This window comes from Engraulis encrasicolus, chromosome 8 (genome assembly GCF_034702125.1).
Source record: "Engraulis encrasicolus isolate BLACKSEA-1 chromosome 8, IST_EnEncr_1.0, whole genome shotgun sequence".
In the NCBI taxonomy this organism is placed as follows: Eukaryota; Metazoa; Chordata; class Actinopteri; order Clupeiformes; family Engraulidae; genus Engraulis; species Engraulis encrasicolus.
This window is the reverse complement of record NC_085864.1, coordinates 1,690,186-1,713,808: the sequence shown is the minus strand read 5'-3', so window position 1 is coordinate 1,713,808 and position 23,623 is coordinate 1,690,186. Positions and strand designations below refer to the sequence as shown.

Here is a 23,623-nt window from a genome sequence, read left to right as displayed (position 1 = left end):
AACATTAATAAGCCAATTGTGAGTGCATACATTTGTTGGTAATTATCCAGAAATGCTACTCGTTTCTCCTTACCTTTCTCCATTACCTTAGCTACCATTCTTATTTTCGGCTTTTTATGCAGTGGTTCTGTGTTAGTCTAGTGACCAGAAAGCTGCTTCCTGGAACTATTTCAATCTACATTGAAACAAGTGGCAAATCTTACTTTTGGTATCCTGGTTGTCATAGCATTCCCTATATATGGCTCTGCTTTGACACCAACCAATCTGGACTCTGGATACTGCACAGCTGGAAGGGTTGGATAGATTGTATGTGGGCTCAGGAGTCAGGACTGCATGTCAGATGACAAACAAATCCTGCAGCCTCGGGGTGTGTGGCGCATCTGATATAGTGGATGATGACAGTAGCTAGTACACTACACAGCTAGCTAGCTAGTACAGCCCACAGCATTCTGTAGCATCAGTGTGACATACATAGTGTGAGCTTGGTGCTGTTAAAGCAACACTAAGTGATTTTCATCTTTTGGCAGCCTGCACATTAGGAAGAGAATTCTCTCATAGAGAACTACAGCACAGAAATGAGCTGGTCCTCCAAACTTACGTTGTGCAGTGGTTACATCAGGGGATGGCAATGACACCATTTCAGAAGTATCTTTTCATGCACTTTCAATTCGTACAACTCGCAATTTACAACTAAATGTTGAAGAAATACTTAGTGTTGCTTTATGTAAGTTGCTGATATGCTGTAAGAAATCAGGGAAGGTATTAACATATCTGAGTGAATGCTTATGTCAACATAACATAATTTTGCCTGTATTTGAATATGTGGTATACCTATGTTGTTCGAGCATTTTTCATGTCAGTCATAGATGCTATGTGTCCCATCAAGTCACCACTCTTTTTGGATAACTTGTTGACTAAGGCTAAGCAAATTGTAGCAAATTAAGCATGCCCCATATTCTTTTTGGACATAAACCAAGTAGCATAAGCAAAGATCTGTCTTTCAACAAGAGATAGCAACAGGACAAGATGCAGTTAAAACATGTCTAAAAGTCAACACTCCCCTGCAAAATGGCTGTCATGGTCTTAACTACCAAGCTATTTACAGTGATTCAGGGCAAATGTTACCCTATCCTCAGTGAGCGTAGCATCCTAATATAAACAACAGAAAGACTGCAGTCTTGTGTGCATGTCCATTCATCGCATACTCCCACTACCCCAGATGTGCATTGTCTCAGCTACTCCCTTTTCCTCCCATTCTGCTTTCACTCTAACACACACATGCACATGCACACAAGCACGCATGCACACACTCGCACTCATACTTAAACTTGCACTCGCATGCGTGCGTGCGTGTGTGCGGGCTCGCGCACACACACACACACACACACACACACACACACACACACACACACACACACACACACACACACACACACACACACACACACACACACACACACACACACACACACACACACACACACACACACACACACACACACACAAAGCCTTTTTCCAACCACCCCCCACTTTCTCCCTCCAGTGAAATCTGGCTCTCTTCCATGGCCCTGACTTCGTGTCTCCAGGCATCATGTGTGAAAACAATGCACCTCACCTCCCCTCCCCATCCTCCCATTCACCTCCGCTGCCCTCCCCATCCTCCCATTCATTCGTTATTCGTTATTGCTGCCATTGGAATACAAAAAGGCCAAAAGAAAGAGTCATTACAAGGGCCCCCATTTTCATCGGAGGGCCCTAGGCACTTGCCTAGTTTGCTTACCTGGTTCTGATAGGCCTGTATCCCACCAGTGAATCTAGCTCCATGGTCCTGTGCTTCACATGTGATAGCAATGCACTTCCCCTCCCCTCTCCTCCCCTCCCTGTACTCCCATGCGCTTCCACTCCCCATTCTACCATTCACCTCCCGTGCCCTCAGCTTGCTACTCTCATTCCATTCACAGCCCCTCCTCATAAAAAAACCTCTCTCTGTACTTCCATTCCATTACTGCACAACCTCACTAGAAGAGACAAAAGGTACAAAGAGAGACATGAGTGACGAAAGCGATAGAGTGTGACCATTAAAAGCAGAATGCAAGCATTAGAATATTGCAATTGGCTGCTGCAGCTGCCGCCAAAATGCATCATTGCTCACCAGCATAATATTTGCTGAAGTTCAGCTACAGACTGTCGGTCGAGTTGCTCAAATTCCCTCTTGTCGCCCAAATCTCTTTTGTCTCCTCTGTCACCAGATCCTCCATACAAAGTCAATGACTTCTGTCGCTGTTGAAGCTATAGTGGCTTTTGGTGTGTTTGTGCCATTCCACCTCACCTCACCTCTCCTGCCCTCGCTTTGTCATGTCTGCTCCTCTGGCCCCTGCTCTTTGCCCTCTGGCCTGATCCCCTCACCGCCACCCGCACCTGCTCCCTCCTTCCCCATTGATCTCTCACCCTCCCTCGTATCATCTCTCCCCTGCTCTTCCTGCTCCTCTCTCTCTCTCTCTCTCTCTCTCTCTCTCTCTCTCTCTCTCTCTCTCTCTCTCTCTCTCTCTCTCTCTCTCACACACACACACACACACACACACACACACACACACACACACACACACACACACACACACACACACACACACACACACACACACACACACACACACACACACACACACAACACACAGAGTTCTGCACATGGTGTACTGTTGTGCTAATGGCTGGCCCCTCTGTCACCTTTTGTCCCTGAAAGTCCTCAAGGTGACCCCGTCCTCCATTTGGATGTCCCCATCCAGTGCCACCGGATAATCCGGCTGCCTGGTTGTGTCTCTTGTGAGCTTTTGTTTGTGTGACCCCTTCCTGTACACCCTAAGCACACCCCCTCCCTGTGCTTCTGCCGGATGACCTATTCGACACTGATGTATTCTTACTATTGTATTCATTTTACTGTTTACTATAAGGATAAGGAAATCACACACACTGTCCATTCCACCAGCAAACGTTAATACAATGTTTCATTTATCCGAGCGTCTTTAGGTACAGTTACAGTTGTTTTCAAGTTTGCTGATGGAATGGACAGTGTGCGTGATTTCTTTACACTTCAATGACAACCTCACTGGGATAATATCCTACACACCTGTCCAACTACAGAGGTGTGCAAAAGCATCTGTTTGAACTGCTTACTTACGTAACACATTGTACAGCCTCACATTCATTCATTCATCCACACCAGTCGTGAAACTGATGATCAGGCTAGCCAAGAGTATCCGTTTTGATTGTGCCTACTGTTCCTCTGCAGGCTAACCTGGCTCTATACATTGCTGCCTGTGTCTACTATCTCTGTGTCATCTGGGGCTACATGGTTGGGGAGTTGGTCTTGGTAGCGGAGGGTTGCAGGTTCAAATCCCATACCACTAGAATGTAGATGGTCTCTTGCACTGCATTGGCGGCCTTGAGCAATGCATCTAACCCCTCATATCTCTAAGATCTGTACCCCGTACTTGAATAATTGTAAGTCAGTACAGAGGAAGCTACTGATCTGGTGCCATGTTTCCTTGACTGCACCATGCAAGGTCCTCGTAAGGTCTGGGGCAAGCTCCATTAATTACAAACCCATTATGATCTCTTATGTCTCAAGGCTGATGGAAGGTCACATGCCTCTTTTCCACTGCCGGTTTTCTGGGAGGCCTACAGCTCGACACAGCGCGACTCGGCCGCCACTTTTTTTTCCTTTACAATTGAGTTGTGTCGTGCCTATTCAAAAAGCAAAAACTGGCGGCCGAGTCACGCTTTGTCGAGCTGTAGGCCTCCCAGAAAACCAGCAGTGGATAAGAGGTAGTAGTGGCTCCTACAGGAAGTGTATGTTGTATGCAGTATAATATATAATATATACATACATATATAACATATAATGCAACATATCCTGCCTTGTTTGTGTCTCCTATCATTCTGCGGACCAACCTGTACTTAAATAACCGTAAGTCGCTAGCACGTAATACTACATACATGTAACTTATATACTATATAATGGGCAGTCATGGGTAAGTGGTTAGGGCATCAGACTTGTAGCCCAAGGGTTGCTGGTTCGGCTCCTGACTCGCCAGGTTGGTGGGGGAAGTAATTAACCAGTGCTCTCCCCCATCCTCCTCCATGACTGAGGTACCCTGAGCATGGTACCGTCCCGCTGCACTGCTCCCTTTCGGGCACCATTGGGGGCTGCCCCCTTGCACGGGTGAGGCATAAATGCAATTTCATTGTGTGCAGTGAACACTTGTGTGCTGTGGAGTGCTGTGTCACAATGTCAATGGGAGTTGGAGTTTCCAAGTTGGGGTTTCACTTTCACATTCACTAATGTATATCCTGCCTAGGGTGACTGTCGCCAGATCGTTGTGTATTTTGGCTCAGCTTTTTGAGCGCATACAAGGGTCTGAAGGACCTTCGGGTTTGCCCTGCTCCCAACCAAAATGCATTGAAACCAATCTGGATTGCTGGTTTTTCAGAGATGTGATGTAGTGAAAGTTTAAACAAAGTGGAGAAGGGAAATTTAAGTGAATTGCGACAGCTGTTTCAAACAACAATGGCCACTCGCATGGACTCACTCATTGACACTGATTCTGTAACTTCAACTGTATTTTCGAATTTGTGAGTAATTTAGTCAAGTCAAGTCAAGTCAAGTTTATTGTCAATTTCTTTACATGCACTGGTCATACAAAGAATTTGAAATTGCGTTTCTTGCTCTCCCATGCAGACATAGACTAATCTAGGTAAGGACATAGACAGTATAGACATAGACAGTACTCATACATGGACATAGACAGTATGGACGTAGACATTGCTCATACAGACATTTAAAGTGCAAGTTAAGTAGAACCTCATTAACATTTTAGACAAGCAAGTGTTTCCCCAATCACATCCAAGGACTTTTTATCAAAACCACGCATTCGCAGACCTACGCATAATGGTGTAGCTCCAGATGTAAGTTTCTGCCCAAGGTGGAAAGAATTCATGTGACGAGATTCAGGTTACATCCTGTCCTGTTTGTGTTTCCTATCTTTCTGCAGGCGAACCTGGCTCTGTCCCCCACGGCCCTGAGTCCAGAGGTGAAGCTACAGGCTCCGTTCCCCGTTGTCCCCCCCGTGGGCTCCTCTCCGTCCCCCTGTAGCCCCCTCAGCCCCACCTCACTACGCCCCACCCCCACCCCCACACACACACAGACCAACGAGGAGGAGGTACCCGTCAGCTTTGAGCAGCCCGCGGAGGGCACACCACTCCCTAGCATCAACAAGGTGAGTCGACACTGGACGCACGCACACACGCACGCACGCACGCACAAACACATGCATTCTCTCTCTCTCTCTCTCTCTCTCTCTCTCTCTCTCTCTCTCTCTCTCTCTCTCTCTCTCTCTCTCTCTCTCTCTCTCTCTCTCTCTCATTATTATAAGAGTGTGTACATTACAGGAAGTAGAGGTATATAACCTAAGCTAAATGGGTAAGTGTACACACAAAGACACACGCACTCTTGGAAAACACACAGACACACAGCAACGTTTTTTTAATTATTTGTAAGTAATTTGACAGTAATTCTAACTGGAGACTGTGCTTATTACAAGATTACTTTGAACAAGCTGAAATTTCAAAATAGTAATTGAGAAGTAAATTGAAAAATATGTTTTTTGGCACTGTGTTTCCCCTGAACCCCTCATAGGCCTATATTTATCTGGAGCTGTCAGCAAAAAATGCCTTATCATAATCATAATCCAAATTTAGCAGAATCTAAATGAACTTATAAAAACACAGTGTACAGCTCTCATCAAAACCAAAAATTATAGTTTTAATTTTAGTGTGGAGTACCACAGCCCACAGCTTAAGAGTATTCCGTAGAACTGAAAGGGTTTGGTTTCTATGCTGTTAGTCATGGAGGGGTTAGCAAGAGGTGAAATGTGACGGGCTCACCTGAGACCAGCACCTGTGAGTGTATGTGCATGTGTGTATATATATCACCTTTCCAAGAGTGGGTGAGCAAATTGCGTCATAGCAAACACAGATATCCTCCGGCCCATCCGCTTTTCACCCCCCTCCCCTTTTTTCCACTTCCCCCACTGTCCTAGTCCACGCACGCAAGCACACACGCACGCACGCACGTACACACACACATGTACACACACACAGGCACACACACACTGGTCAGAGGCCATGTGCGCTCGCCCTCAGGCCAGAGCCCTCGTTAAGCTTGCCCCAGCGCTGTGTGTGCTGTGTGGTGCAGCAAGGCAGGAGATTGGAGCCCTAATCCACTTAACCTGTTTGCATCTCACACCCTTCCCCTCCTCTCCCTGCACGCATCCATGGGGCTGGTTGGCTGGAGCTGCTATTGCTTCTGCACAGTAAAACAATGGCCGTGCTATGCATAAACCATTGCATTTAGGCATTCAGTGTGTCTTTGAGGAACGCAGAGACCAAAGCACATCAATGCAATGAATGGGAATGATGTATGCATAATGCAACCTTTTTGCTGTTTTTTATTTAGTATAGCTTGGTCAGTACTCTGAAAAAAAAAAAAACATTTGGGTAAAGCCTGCTTCACACCCTGCCCCTACACATATGGGGATGGCTGAGTGCTGGGGATGGTGGTGATGCTGATGCTACTGCCACTGGTTCACCCGGATGAGAAACCCACATACTGTATAAAAACCACCTTCACTTTGGAAAAAAGTGTAATTCTATGTAACGTATTGGTAACATTTTATTTGAAGGGGTGTCATGTAACTACTGACGCTATGCTACCGTACGTCTTGATGTTATGAAATTAGGCTATGTTGCAATTGCTTCCAAAAAATGTTTTGGACTGTTGTGGGTGTGTGTGTGTGCACTTTCTCACGTGAAACCCAAACAATTGGCGCTGTACGGCAGCCTCTAGAGCTGGTGTGTGAATGTGGGAATTTGTATGTGAGTATGTATACGGTATGTGTATTGGGAAAGCGCTTTGAATCAATTAGTAAATTCATGTTGTATTTTACTGTATTGTATCAGAATGTCATGACATTCTGAAATTCAGTAACACTAATGACTGACACATTACAAATGTTTATGACTGTTGTCATAATTGTGTCATTCAGTTTTTGGAATGTCAAGTGGACATTTTTGGGCGTCATTTTGGGTTAAGGGCAGCGTGGTTAGGGAAGTGGGTATCAGAGGGTTATCAGAGGGTTGCAGGTTTAAACCTCACCCTTACCGTTCCCTACACCAGTGGTTCCCAACCTATGGGTCGGGACCCAACCTATGGGTCGCCAAAGATCCACAGGGGGTCGCGAAGCCCTCTTGATTTTAAGGGGTTTAATTTCAATATCATATAGCCCATGTTGAATAAATGACAAAGCACCAAAACATAAACAGTATACGCATAGAAGCATCAAAATGTAAGTGCTACATCAAACATTCATTCTTTATTTTTACCGAAGACGAATAAAATGATAACTAAAATGAGTTTTCGCAGGAAACAGAGTATCATGTTGCTCCCTCTCGTGTGTGTGCTCGCATGGTTGGGTCACCAAAGCTTACAATGGTAAAAATATGGGTCCCTGAAGAAAAAGGTTGGGAACCAATGCCCTACACCTCCTTCCATGGCTGAAGTGCCATTGAGGCACTTAAGGCACTTAAAGGGACACTGTGCAGGAAATGGTCAAAAAAGGTACTGCAACTATGCTGCTCATTGAAACTGGGCTGCCAATTGCCAAATTTGATCTTTACATGAAAGTTTTCAAAGTAATAAACAAATATTTTCTAGTATGGTCCAAGTAGAGTCATTTTTGCAGCTAAAAACAGCTATTTTTGGAAATTCAAAATGGCGGACCATGGAGAAGATCCCTCTTTTCATGTATGAAAAGTGCAATTTTCCCAGTCATAATGAATACTTAGAATTTGATGGTGGTGGTAAGTATTCATGAAAAAGGTACCATTAGTGAATGGGCAGCATGAATTCTGGAAATAAACAACTAAAAATCTCACACAGTGTCCCTTTAATCCCACATTGCTCCAGGGACTGTAACCAATGTAAATTCCTCAAAGGTGCACTGTGTAGAATGGTGGCCAAAGTAGGTATTGCAACTATGATGGTCATTCAAACTGTGTTGCCTATTGCCAAATTTGATCTTTTCATGAGTGATGTAATGACATTTGAAAAACCCAGCATTATGGCAATAATAATATACATCAATAATGTTCCGGACATGCATCACGTCATTCTTATGACGGTATATGACACCCTGATGTTAACGCCTTCAAATGAAATCTTATCACAAAGTGGATTCAGCCCTGATGTGGATTGGAACCACACAAATGCATAGTGGGCTACCGATTGGTTTACTTTGCGTATTCTGTATTTCTCAACACATCTGTCTATTGTTAATGCTCTCCCCATGACCATTTTGAAAGAATGCAAAGAAATATGTGTGCAGTGACGAAGGAGATAGACAGATGCTTCTCGGTGCATAAAAGAAGGATAAACTATGGCTTTGGAGAGGCCTTCTTGCTTGTTGCATACCACCCTGTCCTTGCTGGGGTGCCTGGCGCAGGAGCAGAGAATGCATGGTCGTTATATCACAGATGATAGGAGTCAGTCGTGGTCTAATGGTTAGGGAGGTGGACGTAAAATGACAATATGATTGGGGGCAGTCATGACCTGAAATCAGAGGGTTGCCGGTTCAAATCCCACCCTTACCCTACACCTCCACCCATGGCTGAAGTGCCGTTGAGCTAGGCACTTAACCCCACATTGCTTCAGGGACTGTTACCAATACCTTGTAAATATCTGTAAGCAGTGATGGGGAAGTTACTTTTTAAAAGTAGTGTGTGCTCGTTACTCGTTACCTATTCAAAAAAGTAGTGCCTTACTTTACTTAGTTACCCCTTGTGGAAAGTAACTTGATGCGTTACTCGTTACTTTTGCGTTACATTCAGAGGCAATAATGGACCCAACAAAGAGGACACATAGATAGGAGAACACCAGGTTTTGTCAACAAGAAAATGGCACATTTTGATGCCATGTTGATTAAATGCAAAAGCCAATAATAAATTGTCAAGTTGCTCATAACTTTGTTTGCAGTCTTATGAGGGTCTTTGCATTCCAAACGAACTATTTGGGGACTGTTTAAACGTGTGAAAAGTTTATTAAGCAACTCGTTTTCAATAGGCTACCAATAGTTAGCTGCCAGCAGAGCTCAAACACAGTTTGCCTTCATTTGTGTTAGCAACTAGCTAAAGCTACTGCTAAACCAATTCGAAGTCCTAACACACTGTTTGCAATCAAATGTGGACTAGGGATGGCGAAAATTGAAAAAACTCTTAACCGGCTACTGAGACTCATTAACCGGTGGTTAACCGGTTAACCGGTAATCTTAAATTATACAACGTTCGCGTGCCTGTTATGCACAGCACTGTTTTTTTTATTGTATTTTTCACAAAAGCCTTTTTTTTTGGGCTGCGCAGACAGGACCTGCCACTGTTGCCAGATGGAAAATGCTGAATTATCGTACTAAAACCTCAAAATTATCGTTTTTTGGGGCTTTTTGGGAGGAAATTATTATTATAATTATTATTATTATTACAACCGGTTAACCGGTGGCAGAACATTTTAACCGGTTATCGTTGATCTGGTCGACTATCGGTTAACCGGTTACCGGTTAACATCCCTAATGTGGACCATTACTTTCAAAAACGATGCATAGAGAACTTTGTGAATAATGTATTTACAGGCTCTGATACAGTCCTTCCCTTGTAGTCTACCTCACAACCTCTAATGCCAGCGTCGTAGGTGCTTCTGTCCGGAGCCAGCAGTGACTGACACAGAGGGAGAAACTGCCGGAGGGGGCGGGGGACGGCACGCTTCTTCATGGGGCACCTAAGTCTCCACCCCTTCCGGGCGGCTTCTGGGGCTGGCAACGGAAAAACTTTTGACTGGGCTGTAATGGACTGATCAAAGCTATTTTCCGACCCACCTCGCATTTCCCCGTGGATCACACATATGCTGTGCCTCAGAATTAATAACAACCAATGGTGTGCTTGTTGACTTCACTTGGCAAGCGGTTTTTGAGTTGTGTGTGTGCAACAATATGTAATTATTTGGACTACACAACAGACGTCGCATGTCCGACGTGCAGCCACTTAAGCCACGGTGCAGCGGTAGGGTTGGCTGTGCCTCGGTTCACGTCAGATATGCGAGGCGCAAGTGTAGTCTCCAACACAGTTTTGCACAAAAGCTAAAATAACGTTTCTTGCGTGCCGAAAATGAGTGGTCTTACGACGCAAATCCAAACCTTTCAAATTCACTGTCATCATATGTGAAATCCAGAGCACATGCCAAACGGGATGAGGATTTAGCTTGACTCGCTCCATTGACTTTACCTGATTCTTACCATCTGATATGCTCTTGCATACCAACTGGGACCTGCCCCCAACCGACACCCTTCCAAATGACTAATTTTTTCTAAATCTCTTGCATGTGATTGGATAATGAATCTGTCCGTCATTTTGACTGACACGTCATTTTAGCCAATCCTACTGACTCAACCCATGACGTAGGGCAGAGCGACACCAGGACCACTACGCATGCGCTAATAACTAACCATTCATAACAAACACTATGGCGGCGTCAACTAGCTCTAAGCCTAGTGAGGAGCGATCAGTGAATGATAATTGTCGTATGTGCTGTGATAATCTTAGGATTAAAGGCAAACTTGTCAGCAGCCATCGCATATTCGAAGGGGTTCCCTATGGAAAGCGGATAGACCAGCATCTTGCTGAAGTTGGTCTGAACTTGGTGAACATCCCAGAGAGGTCCTACCGCATCTGCATGAAATGTCTTCGGTTGGTGGATACGCACGAAACTACTCTGGCCACAATAAGAGGGTGGCAAAAGGCAGAAGAGGAGCCGTGTGCTAGTTCTACATCAGCTGCGACTACATCTACATCAGCAGCTAGTTCGACATCAGCAGTGATTGTACGTAAACGCGACAGGGTCCGTACTCCATCCAAGTTGCCTGCCCAACCCCCAACGCCAATAGGCCCCCCGTCGTCAAAAATGCCATGGTCAGGATCTGAAGGCATCGTTAGACCACGACAGAGCGTTACCGAGGTAAGTCAAAATCTTGAATACATTAATTGGTCATGTGAGCTCGTTTGTAAGTGGAACATGATCACTTGTCTTCCATATCAATAGGATATTGCATATTCCCTAATTTCTCCTCGCGATTAATAAATTATACTCTATACTCTGATTGACCATAGGACGTCTACTTTCTCTGCAACTTTAAGCTACTCTGAGTCGCATGTCCGTATAATAGCCATCTGTAAACTATGATAATGCAACATGACAAATATTGCACCTTCATAGCAATGGAGACCATCTGTTTTTAGTTGACTTCATACCATACCATGCCAATGTGTTACCTCTATGCACTTACATTCATCCCTGCCACTGCTGTGCACTTGTGCTCCTTCAAGGGTTTACAAAAATGTCTATGTATTTGACAGTAGTGTAGTATTTGTGCCATATTAGTGTTATTATGTGTGCAACACTATTAATACTCCCAGTTCTTTAATGGCACAACGGTTCAACTTTGCATTTATAGGAAGACTAAGGTCCAAAGCATTAAGCCATTAAACAACAGGGAGCAGTGATGCGGACATTTATCCTTTAGACCTATTGTAGTTATGTTATGTTTTGTCCAGCACCTGTGCCACTGATGTGCACACATGCTCTGCTTACTTGTTATTGTAGTGCAAACATCATAATACATGCAAGCAACAAATGTATCATGACAACCTTTTGGCTGACAACATAGTTTTGTGTTGTGTTACAGGTGGTTATTCATTATCCATCCAAGGCAAAGGGTGAGAGACTTGTGTGTCAAGACCACACAGCAGGCATTGTGGAAGCCATGGCGAAGCAGAACTGGAGCTGGGCCGCCAAACAGATAGCAAGACACAAATTACTCCAAGGACCTCTGACTGAAAACATCTTACGCATCATAGAGGAAGAGTGCAAGAAGTTGTGAAGTTGTGCAGTCCCTTGTCAGACGTCATACTGTCCAAGTCATCAGCAGAAGACTTGAAGGAATTTTCATTTGAAAAATTACAGGCAGATTTCCAGCGCGTGTCACCATTTTTGTTTTCAATTTTTCTATGTATTACCAAACAGTCTCCAAACCCAGCATGTGCCGCTGCAGCTATAGCGTTAAGAGGGCGAAAGCCCCGCTTGTCTGCCTTTTCACAGTATGTGAACTGTGTCCTACAGTATGGAGGAGTGAAAAAGGCAGCCTTTAAGCGACTCTCCAAATTATGCATCACAACTTCCTACAGTACTGCTCATAGGAAACAAATGGAACTGGCAAAGACATGTGGAGAGGATTTTCAACTACTGAAAGTAGCTAATGAAATATTCCTACACGAAGCAGACACCAGGATGGCAGCTACCAGAAGTAGTACACCCGATGTTGCGGAGAGGCATCTGGATGAGGCAAGCTATCTCTGCATGTCAGGTAAGAAAGGGCTAATCTCACAATTGTCACTTTTTTTTTCATTTTAGCTGCTTCTGATCTTATTAACGATTTATAATATTAACAGAATTTGTCAAAATTTGAATGTTCACAATTCATTTTCGGTCTGTCTCTCTGTCAACACTCTAGTGTCCCATTTTGGTGAAGGATGGGTAACTGTATTTGATGTGTTTTTTCCCTGTGTTGTATTTTTTTATTCTCACAGAAAATGCAACGCAAAGCATCCCAAAGACAACCACTGTCACAGAGCAGACTGTTGCCACCACCACTACTCCACTACAGATGGAAGATCTTTTGGGGTCTGACGGTGCCACTCACTTTACCTTCAGCACAGTAACCGACCGACACTGAAGGTCTAGGCGTCCCAACTCTGCCAGCTGAAGCACCTTCACAGCCAAGTCCACCACCAAATTTATACTCAGTCATATTTGAAAACCTGGACTTCTTCTGCCGCACGCACCACCAGTCAGTCAGCCGGACAAACAAATCAATACATTGGATTCACCACATGGCTGTGGAAGACAGAGTCTCATCAACCCATCTGGACAGACACAAGCCAACTCGAGTGTTGAGCGACTACGACATGGGGAAATCCTTACCCTCTTATGACTCCCAGGTCCTAATTCGTCGTGATTATGTCATCCTGGGAAGCAGAATCCTGACTGAATTCCTCCAAGCCTTCAAGCCGCTAGCTTCAGTTGTGATTAATCACATCCCTCATCGGTATTCTGCTGAAATGTCAGAGCCTTCCACCCACGTATGTATTAAATGTATTAAAATCAAATCAGAGTTTTAACCTGTAGTTCACTTGGGGATTTGAATATGAATAGAACCTCAAAATTGAAATTTGGTCTTAATCTGCTAATTCCACAAATATTACTAATAATTTAAATTCCTGTGTTCCATCCTCACAGCACCCCCTTGGACTTCTGTTCAAGGATGAGAACCAATCTGCAGAGTTGGCTGATGTTCTACACCACATCCAGAACGAGTAAGTTGGCTAAAGTGGGCAGAAAATGGTTATATGATCAGTTTGGGAAGGATATTGATTAATTAAGTGTTGGAAACCACTTGATGTGTCATATAGGTACGTTCCAAGGGGCCCTGATGGACCAGACAGCATTTTGGTTGGTGGTGACCGATTGACGGAGGGGAATAGCCGCGGCATACAGTGGGTCTATGCGGAAGGGGAAAACGCAGACCAACGACTGGAGGGCCTTGTGTTCAAATTTGAGGATTGGCATGCAATCAAAAACCTTTTTGAGGTGAGTGACCTAACTAGGGCAATACAGCAAATGTTTGAAGGACATCTGTACCCTTGCATAACATCATGCTTATTAAGAATTGTGAGCCCTCAACCAAATGAGCCGCCAACCCTCTCTGGTTCATTCCACTGCTTAGCCAGCCCTTCCCTCTTCCCTTTACTTCACCCCTCTGTCTTTGCTTCTCAGTAGCCAGCCCTTCCCCCGATAGCTGCTGGGCTACCTGTCCCCCTCCCTCTACTTTGCCCCTCTCTGACCTGTACACTTGTGGAGTTTCCGGCCTGTCCCTAGGTTGTTAAGGTCAGATTAGACTTCAGCAACTGCGAGCGTGAAAAGTCGCGTGGGAGTGGCCACGAACCAACATTGTATTCATGCATCTGCGAGCTCTGCGAGGTCCGAGGTCTCGTCGCGAGCCACATTTGAAATTGCGCGATTAGGCTACTTTCACTACAGCACTGCGGTCATTATTAAGCAATGTTGCTTTCTATCCCGGTTAGCTAGGTATTTTCACACAAATTGCAAAGGCAATGCAGTGGGATCATTATTTGACATACCCAGTCTGTTTTCACGAGCAGAAAATGCAAGCATGTAAAGACAGTTGATTCTGCCGATGTGTGTTTACATTCGGTGGAGGAACGGTAGTAAAACCGCAGGCATTGTGCCACGAGTGTTCAACTGATGCATTGTTTGTTACTTAGTTTGTAGCTTTGTGTATTTACACACATTTACACACAAGGCATTAATAAAGTTTTTAACAGAATACAGCTCTGCTCTCGCAAACTACTGGCATTGCGCTGCCACAAGAACAGAACAAGGAAGTAGCGAGACGACCAATCATAGTGCCTTTTTGTCTGCGTACTCCGCGTCCGTCCGACGGATAGTTAGAATTTTTTCGAGGCGCTAGACGACGGGCGCAGAGCCTCTGAGAGGGGGGCGTGGACTCGCATAGACAGAAAACGGACGGACGCAGATCCTATGCGAGCGAAGCATAAATCTAGCTTTAGTCAGTGGCTTCTCCCCCCAACTTCTACTAGCCCTTCACTCTGCTTGCACACATGGGATTTTCCGTTGTTCCCCCAAGTAGGGGCCCCAGCCTGCAGGACACACCCTCTGGCCGGCTCCCTGTTGTGCTTATAGGGTTGCTTAGTCACAGCTTAGACTACCCATCTAACAGGGTCACTGTCACTTTACTGTGGAACTCCTCTTGTTCTTGGGTGTCTCGTAATATCTGCATTCTCTTTCTATTCTGTGCATCCCTGACAGATAAAACCACGGTTTGCATTCACCCATTTGTTTGTCTTTCATTGCAGCTGAACCAGCCCTATTACAATCCTTTCACAGTGTTTGGTCCTACGACTCGGATATAACACATATCATTTTTCATGGCCTCTTTGACCCACATTGAAAAAAACTTTTTAAAAACTCTTCCTTACGTACCTATGGTATTAGTTTTGGATTTTACTGCAATACTTGAAATCATACAGCATTTGCTGTGATCATATTTACCACTTTTCCATTAATTGCACCATGTGACGTACTGTTACCATTCCTCTCCAACTGACTTTGTTAGTAGTGTATTGTGATTGTGACATGAATTTCATTTCATTTTAGATCTATCATCGTGTCTTCTTCAAAGACGGTTCGGCAAAGGATCATGGGACTCTTCTTGCCAATATGGACAAGTTGAGGTGTGTACAGACTGTCAGGTTTAGCATTGTAGCATTATATTGTCTTTGGTATTCTTTCTTTACTCTGGTATGTAATATCAATAATGTGGGCGGTCATGCCCTAGTGTTTAAGGAGATGGGATTTATATGAAAGGGTTCCAGTTGATATCCCACCCTTCCAATCCCGTTTTTAACTCCATGGCCGAGCAAGGCACCTAATCCCACACTGCTCCAATTACCATGCACATAGAATAGCTGTACATAAAATGTAAATAAAACAATTGACATTTGTTTTGGACAAAACTGTCAGCTACTTGTAATGTGATTTTTTGATGTTATGTGTATAATGACTGCAATTTTAACAAAACTGCATTGCAACTCTATTCAGGTCTTTAACCGTGTTGAACCCCAGGCACCATGAATTAAGGCTTGGTTATTCATCACAACTCCGCTCTGCCCTATGAAGGGGGATGCTGGTTTTTGGTTGTACATCACAACTCCGCTCTGCCCTATGAAGGGGGATGCTATCCAGCCACCATGAATTATGTTTTTTTTTGTAACTTTTTGTTCTGTAGCCTAGGCATGTGAGTGTGTGCGCAGGTGCGTGGATGCATTGGCTCAGACAGGTTGTGTGTCTGTGTCTGTCTGTCTGTCTGCCTGCGAGGAGTGCGTGTGTGTCCATGTGTGCGTGTTTTATGTCTCCCTAGGGTGTCTGTACGTGCATGCGTGCGCATGTGTGTGTGTGTGTGTTTTTTTTTTTGCATGGCCCTGTGTGTGTGTGTGTGTGTGTGTGTGTGTGTGTGTGTGTGTGTGTGTGTGTGTGTGTGTGTGTGTGTGTGTGTGTGTGTGTGTGTGTGTGTGTGCGCGCGTGTGCGCGCGCGCGCGCGTGTGTTACAAAATATTACCATCTTTATCAACAAGTCATCTTCTCACAGATGCAGCAATGCGAAGCCGGGTCCACATGCTGCATTCAATGCGTACAAGGCCTTTGTGAGGAAGGACACGACAGCTCTCTTCCTGGCGGCAGCTATGGAGCACTTTGGGCTACGGACAGTGTCAGGTACATCTAAAACAGGGGTCCCCAAACTAAGGCCCGGGGGCCGGATGAGGCCCGCCATGTCTCTTTGACCGGCCCTCCACCTCTCTGCACATCACCATTTGAACTGGCCCAAAGAAGCAATCCCCTCAGAAAAAAATATTAATAATAAAATATATTTTTTAAACATTTTACTTTGTTTATCAACAGGCCTTCCTAAAGTTTAATTTTGACAAAACTAGTGTGAATCACCAGAAGTTTCTTGTATTGACAGCTTCTCATCTCACTGTAATATAAACAGGCCTAGGCCTACCATTTCTATTGTATCACTCATAAACTGTTAATCACCATATTTTTCTAACCTTTCCATGTTATTTTTACATGGTTATTAGAAGTTAAAAGGATTACCTGTGGTATTTCAAATTCAAAACAAAGACCTACATGACAAATGTATAGCCCCAGTTAAAGCTGATGCCATGAGAATGCACACATTTAGATTAATTTTAAAGATTACAGCTAACCATACTGCACCTGTTGCACTGTCTATCTTTTTTTAATGTGTCAGCAGATGTCCCAGATGGCCTTGTACCTGACCACATAATGACAAGCTCTGAAGAGCACAAGAGGAACATTCGGTTGTGGGCGAAGTGGTGGACAAACATCTGACTTTCCAGTACATTACAGATCTAGTGAGTGGTGTCACCGACCCAGCTGGTGAACATCACACACAACCCACACTGAATAAGGTCAGATTCCGGGCCACAGGGTGCAACAGAGAATACAAGTACCCAAAGGCCAGGGAGAATCACGAGAAGAAAGACCATGGTTTAACTGTGTCACCAGAATTGATTGCAGATGCTGACAGAGCAGAAATAGCAGACCACAAAAAAGAACACACTGAAGCCAGGCTGTGTTTTGGGTTCTTTTTGGCCAATATGCAGGATGCAGTCAAGGAGGGAGATGGAGAGAGGTTGATGCGACTCTATACTGTAGCCTTACTGCTTTACAAGGCCTATGGGCATACGCAGTATGCCTACAGCACACTGCTCTTAACATTGCAGGTGAATTTCACCCTGTCGCCTCGCTTAGCCCACAGCCTGAAATGGAACCGGTTCTGGAATGGGAAAGGGGGATTAGGGAGGAACATCTCCTTAGATTTACACATGGAGCATTTGAACGGCTTTCTTAAGTCGTTTTTAAAACGCAGTGGTCCCAACCTCACCAAAAACACTGCAGAAAGGGTGAGCAAGTCCCTCGGGATCCTGCAGAAAATGATGCATAACGCAGACAGAGAACTGGAAGTGTCAAGGTCCACTGGTGTGCATCATGCTGTGAATGAAACTAAGGATGTCCTGGTTTTGGTGGAAGTTTTCAGAGAGGCTGAGTTGTTTAAGGACCACCCAGGGAGAGAGTTTTCATCATTCCCCCGATTTAGTCGGGACCTTTTGGCAAAACTTAACAGCCGGAACCTCAGGGGCTGGATAAATGCTAAATTGAGAGAGTGGCAAGACAATCCTATTTAAAGTGAGTGGATAAAGTGTATGTAAATAATGTATGTAAATAACTAATTTCACCAATGTAAATTTAATGCCAATGACTGTACAGTTTTATTTATTTTTTTCCCTGTAAATGTATAACAAATCACTTAATGCATGTTTTATGAGACTTGGAATACATTTACCAGTATGTTCAAGAAACTGTCTACAATATTTCTTCCTTCATTACATTCTTGTCATTGCTTCAAAAAAAAACAAACAAACTCATGGCAATTTTGTTTTTCAGATGTAAAATTTTATTCAAAGTTTTTCTACACACATGCATACAATTTACTTAATAATAATGGGTGCAGAAAGGCATTTATATACATATTTACAACAGTATAGGCAAGCTTGCTGCCAAGGGATATTAGTTTGTCTCCGAGCCACTACTACTCTGAGGTGTTACACTGTCATACCACTCATCCTTGTCATCAAAATATCCAGGGAAATCTATGTCTGGCTCTGTAAAACTCTCGTCAGGCAGAGTAGGCTCTGTATATTCAAAATCACCAAAAACCTCACTCATGACAAGAAGGATTTCCTGTGCATGCCTCACTCTGAAAACAGGAAGGTTGTTGGTAATGTATGCAATATCAAAGATGTATGGACTATGCTCCACTGCTGCTTCAATAAGCTCTGGTCCAAACCCTGTGCAGAAAGTCCTGTTGGTAACAAGTGGCTTGTCTGGTGTTAAACTGCACATGTACTGCTGTAAGCAGGTACGGCTCACACCCCTGTCGTCCTCAGACACCTCTCTAGACTTCAGTGGGTTAGCACACACCTCAGGCTCTACACATTCATGTTTGGGAACAGGCTCAACACACACACCAGATGAACATGTACAGGTAGAGTGGCAGTATGTGCAACACAGATGACCTGGCTCAATGTCTGTGGTCTGCTCTTCAAAGTTGCGATAGAGAGCTTTTCTGAAACATCCCTGGGTTCCTGCATGAATGACAGCTTTAACAGTCTTGTCAACCCTTGAGGAACCTTTGAGGGCATACAAAACAGCATGGGAGGGTAATACGTTTCTCCCAGCCCGGCCAGCGTGTTGCACTATTGTTTCCGCATCCTCTGGTGCCCCGTACATAATAACATGAGAGACATTGGGGAAATGAAGGCCCATTCCCAGTGCAGTGGTAGCCACAACGACCCTGCAGCTGCCCTCACCAGTGAAGGATGCAAGTACTCTCTGTTTATATTGTGGCAGTGTCTTGCTGTGGAACATCCCTATGAGCATGTTTTCAGCCCTTCGTTCAGGGTCCCGGTTTACCCACGCGTCTTCCCCAAGTTCAGCTTTGAGACGGCAGAAGACTCTTCCTACTGCCATCAGGGATCTGCAGTAAATGATGATGGGAGACATTGAAAGTCCTTTCTCCCTGACCTCTGTCACCACCCAGTCCATGCAGTGCAGGTCATGACTGTCAATTCGCTTCAGCCCAAGCCTAACGTTCCCGTCACTCGAACGGCACTCTCCATATGCAACAGCTCTGTGACCCGTCTTCTGTTGGCAATGTCTGCAGATGCCGTCAAAGCCATGACAGGCGTGCCTGGAAGACATGACGCATAAAGTTAACAGGGTCAGTACACTAACCAAGGCCACCACAATGTTTGCCTCCTAATAACAATTGGTGTGCATATTTACAAGAGTTACTCACCTTCTTTGACAATGGAGCGTAGTTGTCCCAACTGAGAAAATACCTGTCTGAAGGCAGGAAGGCCTTTAGCACCTTCACCCCTGCTGAAGAGAAAAGAGTTCTTAGTCTTTTTCAACACAATACAGCAAACACTAAAATTGTGCATTATTTACAGTAAGTAAGGGCCATGACAGTGTGTGTGTGTGTGTTTGGACAACCCCCCACTGCAGTCAGTAGGCCTATGCATTGGGCACAGTTGGGGGAGGGGAGAATCCACACCTATGATAGGTGTTTACACGGACAATGTTTACAGCCGAGTTAATGGAGCTCTTCGTTAGTTTCATCATTTTTTACCCACTCTGTGTGAGCTTCAGAGGAATGAGGAAATGTAATGACCAAGACTATGACAACACCTCTCCTAGTCAAGATTACCAAGAGTAAATTACGGTAATCTAGAAGACCAGAATGCCAACTCACAGTCACAAACAAACGCAAAGCAAATGTCTGTACACTACAGTATGCATCGGGCACAGTTGGGGGAGGGGAGAACCAACACCACAATGTAATATTTACACGGACAATGTGTACAGCAGAGTTAAAGGAGTTTTTTGAACATCACAGGGGGAAAACATGACGAAACTAACAGAGACATAATACAATGTTATGACCAAGACTGTGACGATACCTCTTCAAGTTAAGATTACAATGAGTAAACTACGGTAAACCTAGAAGGCCAGAATGTGAACTCACGACCACTAACGCAACGCACATGCCTGTGCTTCATAAATGAAAAAATGCATCAGGTTTTTCAACAGTAGATGCTTAAACTTACCATTTATAGGTGACGTGAACCTCATCGACAACGATGCCCAGTAGGTTCTTCTGGTAGAGGTCTGAGGATAGCATGGTCAGCCATTTGTCCTTCAGCCACGACTCGGGGCTACCGAAGACCAGCTGGCAACGTCCCTGAAGGATGTCGTTGTCGTTTCTTCCTCCCAGTTCCACTGCCATTAGACCCAGTTTTCCAGCCTCTCTGATTTGTTCCTCCATTAACGCAACCAGGGGGGACACCACAATGACGATGGGATCCTGCACTTTCCCCATTGCTTTAGCGACCAGTGGAGCCAGCTGATAAATCAAACTTTTGCCAAATCCGGTCGGAAGAAGCGCAAACACATCCTCGCCGCCAACAAACGCCTTTAGCGCTGTCATTTGTTCGTCTTTCAATGACTGAACATGTGGAATACAAGACAATACCGTGGAAATAGCAGAATCCAGTTCAGCGCACGGAGTACTAGTACTACAGCGCGCTGCGATGTTTGTTGTGAAGTGAAGACTACACTGCTGTCGCTAATGCTTTACATCACATCCGCCCATAACTCCGCCCATCCATTCAAAATCCCACCCGCGATTCATGATTGGCTGTACACATTTTCCAACTCCAGCGGTCTCACTGCTATTCAGATGGGGTAGTGAGGCATGGGAACGCCCCCGCGTGACGTAGCCGAACGCAGCCAGATGATGTGAATCAGGTTACCATTGACTCGCATTCAAAATTTTGCGAGCTCCTGCCCCATGTATCGGAAGTAGAAGGGCGTGACTTAGGTGCCCCATTGCGTCTGTGGCGCGATTTCAAATTAAGAGCCGACAGCGCGATCGGACCAAAAAAAAAGTAACGTTTTGCCATATTTAACAAAGAACGGCGTTACGTTACCTAATTTCCCAGTAGTAACGCGTTACACTACTATTTTACGAAAAAAGTAGTTACACTACTGTAACGCGTTACACCCAACACTGTCTGTAAGTCACTTTGGATAAAAGCATCAACTAAATAGTAATAATAATACTTTTCTTAGATGTAGCGCCTTTCAAAACACCCAAGGTCGCTTTACATGGTTAAGTGTAAAGTGTAATGTAATGTAATGATAGATAAGGAGGAGACGGTTCATAAGGAGCTTCTTTCAGAATCAATATGATGTTAAGGTTCTAAACTGCATGCCTATGAGCTGCTATGCTCCTTTAGGAGACTCGCAAGGAGTTCAGAATTAATGGAGTTGTATGTGGGAAATTTTAAGTCATGTCTGGGAATCATCATAGCCTACTTTGTTGAATTGGTGATGCGTATAATGATTAATCTAAATGATTAACATCATGAAAATCTTTTGTTAGATCAAAACTATTTGATTATGTGAGACCAAGGCTTGCAGGCCCAAGTGTTTTGTGTGTTGGGGTTGATGGTTGGCAGACACTTGTTTAATCTGTTTAAGCTTTGGAGACCAGTGGTACATGGTCAAGCTGGCTACACTGTCAGTTCAATTTGCGGATGCTGTAATCTCGGTAAGCTTTTTACAATGGGTCACCGTACGTAAGTTACAAGTTCATTGGAGGCTTAAAATACTTGTCTGAGTTGTATCAATGGTATTACAGTTGTAATTCGCAATTCACAAAAAACTTAAAATAGTACACATACATTCAATTGGCCTATGTGGATACACACACGCACGCACGCACGCACGCACACACGCGCACACACACACACACACACACACACACACACACACACACACACGCACACGCACACGCACACGCACACACACACACACACAACATGATAACCAACTCCCTCTGTAAATAGACTTTGACATGCAGGCTTATTAACTCTCTCTCTCTCCCTCTCTTTCTCTCTCCCTCTCTCTCTCTCCAGTGTAGAGCACGTCTGTCCTTCAAGCGGCGGCCCCCTACGCGTCAGCACCGTAAGTCTGCGAGCGAGGGCCCAGACTTCTCCCCTACGGACGAGCCCAATGGTGACGCAGCTGACGTGTTTGACGCGCCCACAGAGGGACGCACCTCCCCACAGCCCTCAGTCGTCAAGGAAACCTCAGAAGAACATGCGGAGGAGGAAGAGAAGAAGGAGGCAGAGAAAGACATGAAAGGCAAAGAGGAGGAGAAGAAGTCTGCCTGGGAGGAGAGCAAGGCCCAGGAGACTCAGGGGGCAGGAGGTGCTGAGGAGAACCAGCAGGAGGAGAAGCCTGGAGCTGCTCTGACGATAGAGAACAGCTCCACTCCTGAAGGAGGCGATAGCAGTGCAAAGGTACTGGTGCCAACTACTAGTAGACTTGTGCCCTAGAACGTTAGCATCTTAGGGCAGCGTTGTGATATTTCTGACAGATGTTACCGCCACCTACAGTTTATAGTGCGTATTGACTTGGCACACCTGGATATCAGCAATATGCTGTTGAAAGATGGCGGCAACTTCAGCCATTCCTTCTACTATAAGGGAGTGGTCAATGCAGTATCGAGTCTTCATATCTACTATAGACGATATCGGCCTAGACCTTTACCTCAGTGGTAGGCTACCGTACTGAACTGTCGAACTGTAGCTGTGACTGGCAGGTCACGTGTTTGAGGCCCAAGTGGAAGACCTCGGTTACAGTGTCTTGTGGGTAGAGGAGCAAATTGGGAAGAGGAGGAATGTGCTGCTTGTAGTTACATGCGCATGACTCTACACACCATTAAACAGTTAAAAATGCAGTGTTAATTCAACACTGAGCCATCATTTTTGAATCAAATACAATTGGGAAGACTTTAAATTGACTACATTTTTTTCTGTGTACATACCGTAGTATGTTACCGGTCTATTTGTATGTCCAATTGTTAATAATAATAATGTAATAATAATTATAATAATTATAATAATAATAATAATAATAATAATAATAATTGTATTTGTATAGCACTGTATCATACAAGGCATACAACTGAAAGTGCTTAACAAATGGGGAAAAAAACATCATTGTTAGAGATGGATATAAAAGGATAGGTAGAGAGGAGAGGCAGATAGCAAGAAGGCAGAGGAAGAAGAGATAGATAGAGATTGTAGAGTCATAAGGTCCACATAGGTAGGGACCAGGATTCTTAGAGGCATAAGGTCCATAGTGGCTGGGTCT

The 23,623-nt window shown here is 44.6% G+C and overlaps 1 protein-coding gene and 1 long non-coding RNA gene across 3 annotated transcripts in view; both read left to right on the top strand.

Annotated features, from left to right (window-relative positions):
• zgc:153184 (uncharacterized protein LOC751652 homolog) overlaps positions 1-23,623 on the top strand; it is a 64,866-nt gene that overhangs the window by 38,630 nt on the left and 2,613 nt on the right. For both annotated transcript variants that reach the window (XM_063204791.1, XM_063204790.1), the window contains exons 5-6: positions 5,049-5,273; positions 22,381-22,767. In XM_063204791.1, coding sequence (XP_063060861.1) covers positions 5,049-5,273; positions 22,381-22,767 — 612 coding nt within the window. The remainder of the gene's footprint in view (positions 1-5,048; positions 5,274-22,380; positions 22,768-23,623) is intronic.
• On the top strand, positions 12,457-13,884 carry LOC134454041 (uncharacterized). The gene is made up of 4 exons (XR_010035779.1): positions 12,457-12,518; positions 12,742-13,293; positions 13,451-13,527; positions 13,624-13,884. It is a non-coding gene; the product is annotated as an uncharacterized LOC134454041 (long non-coding RNA).